The 5,066-nt window shown below is 53.9% G+C and overlaps 1 protein-coding gene across 1 annotated transcript; it reads right to left on the bottom strand.

Annotated features, from left to right (window-relative positions):
* Positions 1-4,540: 4,540 nt before the first annotated feature.
* Positions 4,541-4,696, bottom strand: LOC145359883 (large ribosomal subunit protein eL39-like). Its single transcript, XM_080214709.1, has one exon. The coding sequence runs from the start codon at positions 4,694-4,696 to the stop codon at positions 4,541-4,543; it is 156 nt and encodes a 51-aa protein (XP_080070835.1).
* Positions 4,697-5,066: the final 370 nt, after the last annotated feature.

Genomic DNA, 5,066 nt, shown 5'->3' with positions numbered 1-5,066 from the left:
CAGTGCAGCACTCCCTCAGCACTGACCTTCTGACAGTGCAGCACTCCCTCAGCACTGACCTTCTGACAGTGTGGCACTCCCTCAGCACTGACCCTTTGACAGTGCGGCACTCCCTCAGCACTGACCCTCTGACAGTGCGGCACTCCCTCAGCACTGACCTTCTGACAGTGCAGCACTCCCTCAGCACTGACCTTCTGACAGTGCGGCACTCCCTCAGCACTGACCTTCTGACAGTGCGGCACTCCCTCAGCACTGACCCTCTGACAGTGCGGCACTCCTTCAGCACTGACCCTCTGACAGTGCGGCACTCCCTCAGCACTGACCTTCTGACAGTGCAGCACTCCCTCAGCACTGACCTTCTGACAGTGCAGCACTCCCTCAGCACTGACCCTCTGACAGTGCGGCACTCCCTCAGCACCGACCCTCTGACAGTGCAGCACTCCCTCAGCACTGACCCTCTGACAGTGCGGCACTCCCTCAGTACTGACCCTCTGACAGTGCGGCACTCCCTCAGCACTGACCTTCTGACAGTGCAGCACTCCCTCAGCACTGACCCTCTGACAGTGCAGCACTCCCTCAGCACTGACCTTCTGACAGTGCAGCACTCCCTCAGCACTGACCCTCTGACAGTGCAGCACTCCCTCAGCACTGACCTTCTGACAGTGTGGCACTCCCTCAGCACTGACCCTTTGACAGTGCGGCACTCCCTCAGCACTGACCCTCTGACAGTGCAGCACTCCCTCAGCACTGACCTTCTGACAGTGCAGCACTCCCTCAGCACTGACCTTCTGACAGTGTGGCACTCCCTCAGCACTGACCTTCTGACAGTGCAGCACTCCCTCAGCACTGACCTTCTGACAGTGCGGCACTCCCTCAGCACTGACCCTTTGACAGTGCGGCACTCCCTCAGCACTGACCCTCTGACAGTGCGGCACTCCCTCAGCACTGACCTTCTGACAGTGCAGCACTCCCTCAGCACTGACCTTCTGACAGTGCGGCACTCCCTCAGCACTGACCTTCTGACAGTGCGGCACTCCCTCAGCACTGACCCTTTGACAGTGCGGCACTCCCTCAGCACTGACCCTTTGACAGTGCGGCACTCCCTCAGCACTGACCTTCTGACAGTGCGGCACTCCCTCAGCACTGACCCTTTGACAGTGCGGCACTCCCTCAGCACTGACCCTCTGACAGTGCGGCACTCCCTCAGCACTGACCTTCTGACAGTGCAGCACTCCCTCAGCACTGACCTTCTGACAGTGCGGCACTCCCTCAGCACTGACCTTCTGACAGTGCGGCACTCCCTCAGCACTGACCCTCTGACAGTGCGGCACTCCTTCAGCACTGACCCTCTGACAGTGCGGCACTCCCTCAGCACTGACCTTCTGACAGTGCAGCACTCCCTCAGCACTGACCTTCTGACAGTGCAGCACTCCCTCAGCACTGACCCTCTGACAGTGCGGCACTCCCTCAGCACCGACCCTCTGACAGTGCAGCACTCCCTCAGCACTGACCCTCTGACAGTGCGGCACTCCCTCAGTACTGACCCTCTGACAGTGCGGCACTCCCTCAGCACTGACCTTCTGACAGTGCAGCGCTCCCTCAGCACTGACCTTCTGACAGTGCGGCACTCCCTCAGCACTGACCCTCTGACAGTGCAGCACTCCCTCAGTACTGACCCTCTGACAGTGCAGCACTCCCTCAGCACTGACCTTCTGACAGTGCAGCACTCCCTCAGCACTGACCTTCTGACAGTGTGGCACTCCCTCAGCACTGACCCTTTGACAGTGCAGCACTCCCTCAGCACTGACCCTCTGACAGTGCGGCACTCCCTCAGCACTGACCTTCTGACAGTGCGGCACTCCCTCAGCACTGACCTTCTGACAGTGCGGCACTCCCTCAGCACTGACCCTCTGACAGTGCGGCACTCCTTCAGCACTGACCCTCTGACAGTGCGGCACTCCCTCAGCACTGACCTTCTGACAGTGCAGCACTCCCTCAGCACCGACCCTCTGACAGTGCGGCAGTTGATAATCTGCCTGTGTTTTGTGCAGAAACATTTGGAGTGAGACTTGTCCCACAATGCACTGACTGAGGGGCGAGAGTGTCAGATCCAATATCGAACCTGCCACAACCCTGCTCACTGGAGGAGGGAATAACAAGGGGGGAAACAGAGGTGAAAATGGGAAAGATCTGGAATTAAAATCTTTTGAGAATGATTTTAGGCTCTTCTCAACATCGGAGGGAAGATCCAATGAGCTAATTATCCATTAAACGTTTCCCTTATTCCCCACGTCCCACATGAACATTCCCCCCCCACTTTCAGGAACACAAACTGGGAATGGCAGTGCGGTGGGTGCGAGCTGTGAAGTGCAGGATTATAAATGGATCAGTGGATGATTAACTGCTGAGCAAAATATTGGTCCTGTCTCTGTATCCCGCCTCTTTGGCTGGCTTTTACTAATCTATTGCTCCCAATTACTGTCCCACTGCTCTGTACTGCCAACCCTGTGAATCTCAACACCAGCACTAATGAGCCACCAATAATTACAAGTCAAATATTTATGCATTGCGAAAATTACCAAAGAGTTGGGCGGAGGAATTAAAACGTGCGATAATTTGGTGTTTTTTTTGAATGGAATACTCTCGGCTGTGGTGGTTTTTAATGAGATGCAAGTGGCAAAGCCCCAGCATAGATGATGCAGCAGTTGCTTGGCAACTAATGGTTTCCCTGGCAACCATCAAGCGCAGGCTCGGTGGTGGTAAAGGAGCAATCTGACAGGTCACAGCGCCTGTTGAAAACCTGTCACACATCCCTGCTCCAGGAGAGGACCTGACGGCAGGCAGCGATTACAGGGAATGACACTGCTCCTCTCGCTCTCTCTCACTGATAACACACCTCTCCCTTCAGACACTCATTACTTATCCACAATTAACACTGAGGCCATTCAGCCCCTCAATACCAGGAGGGATGGTGGCGTAGTGGTATTGTCACTGGACTAGCAATCCAGAGACCCAGGGTAATGCTCGGGGGGACCTGGGTTCAAATCTTACCACAGCCGATGGTGCAACTTAAATTCAATAAAAATATGGAATTAAAAGTCTAATAATGACCCTGAAACCATTGTCAGAAAAACCCATCTGGTTCACTAATGTCCTTTAGGGAAGGAAATCTGCCTTGTTATCCTGTCTGGCCAAAATGTGACTTCAGACTCACAGCAATATAAAAGTCAAAGACAGTGGTGTGTCAGTGCTGACTCGATGGGCCAAATGGCCTCTTCTGCACTAATGATTCTATAAATGAAAAGTCACTGCAGTCCCAGATGACGATAGGCTGTGAGCGGCAGTGACATAACCTGAGGATCACCACACCTCAGGCGAGAGATACAGTTAAGAAGGCAGGGCCTTTATGAATAACCTCAGTTGGTACGGGAATTGAACCCACGGTATTGGTGCTGCTCTGTACCACTAACCAACTGTCCAGCCAACTGAGCTAAACTATGCCTCCCAATTTGTGCATCAATGTAAAAGATAAGGCTGAAGTTTTGACAGCGATCTTCAGCTGGAAGATCGAGCAGATGATCCGTCTCAGCCTCCCACAGAGGTCCCCGGCATCACAGATCTCAGTCTTCCACCAATTTGATTCACTCCACCTGATATCTAAAGTGGTTGAAGGCACTGGAGACTGCAAAGGCTCTGGGCCCTGACTGTCTCCCAGCGATAGTACTGAAGCTGTGCTCCAGGACATACTGTGTCCCTCGCCAAGCTGTTCCAGTACAGTTACCACACTGACACCATCTACAAGGCACAGGTCAGGAGTGTGATGGAATACTCCCCACTTGCCTGGATGGCTGCAGCTCCAACAACGCTCAAGAAGCTCGACACCATTCAGGACAAAGCAGGCCGCTTGATTGATTGTGGAAGGGACTAGCATTCACTCCCTCCACCACCAATGCACAGTAACAGCAGGGTGTACCATCTACAAGATGCACTGCAGGATCTCACCAATGTTCCTTAGACAGCATCTTCCAAATCCACGACAACTACCATCTAGAATGACAAGGGCAGCAGATTCCTGGGAACATCACCACCTGCAATTCCCCTCCAAGCCACTCACCATCCTGATTTGGAAATATATCGCCATTCCTTCACTGTCACTGGATCAAAATCCTGAAACTCCCTCCCTAACTGCACTGTGGATATACCTACACCACAGGAGCTACAGCAGTTCAAGAAGACAGTTCGCCACCATCTTCTCAAGAGCAGTTAGGGGTGGACAATAAATGTTGGCTTAGTCAGTGGCACCTACATTTCATAAACGAATAAAAGAAAAAAATGTTTATATCTGCCCTTGCCTAAGGAGCCTTGGTGAGTCCCTGCGGGGTAGGTGTGGGTAATTACCCAGGTATGTCCTGACGAATCTAACCTGGCCAATTACCATCCCATCACCTACCCTCCATCACCGGTACACACTCTTCCCTGCAGGGGCAAGAGAGCGGGAGAGATGGCTGTGTTGGTGATGTACCAGTGATAGTGTATCCCTTTACAGGCCCAGCTTGATCCTTCTCCAGTGTCTCCTCTTGGAGTTACCCCTGATCTTGTTGCCGGTTTTCATGCGGTTCCACTGTGGAATCGGCCAGTTCTGCTTTGTCTTCTTAGCGAGGAATCGCTTGATCCTGAAGGTTTGGTGGGATGGCATGGCCGTAGGAATCCACAGAGGGAGGAGGGATTCATTCCTCTAGTGGGGAGGAGGATCGCCCGTAGAGTGGCAGCGGACCCTGCCCCCCCCCCAAACCAGAGCTCCATCTGAGCCCCTCCTCCTCCCCCTCAATCAGAGATCTATCTGAGCCCCCTCCTCCTCCCCCTCAATCAGAGATCCATCTGAGCCCCCTCCTCCTCCCCCCTCAATCAGAGATCTATCTGAGCCCCCTCCTCCTCCCCCCTCAATCAGAGATCCATCTGAGCCCCCTCCTCCTCCCCCCTCAATCAGAGATCCATCTGAGCCCCCTCCTCCTCCCCCCTCAATCAGAGATCTATCTGAGCCCCTCCTCCCTCCCCCCCATTAGAGA

The sequence above is a fragment of the Carcharhinus amblyrhynchos genome, chromosome 29, assembly GCF_965287045.1.
Source record: "Carcharhinus amblyrhynchos chromosome 29, sCarAmb.v2.hapA, whole genome shotgun sequence".
In the NCBI taxonomy this organism is placed as follows: Eukaryota; Metazoa; Chordata; class Chondrichthyes; order Carcharhiniformes; family Carcharhinidae; genus Carcharhinus; species Carcharhinus amblyrhynchos.
This window is presented reverse-complemented; position numbering and strand designations above follow the sequence as displayed.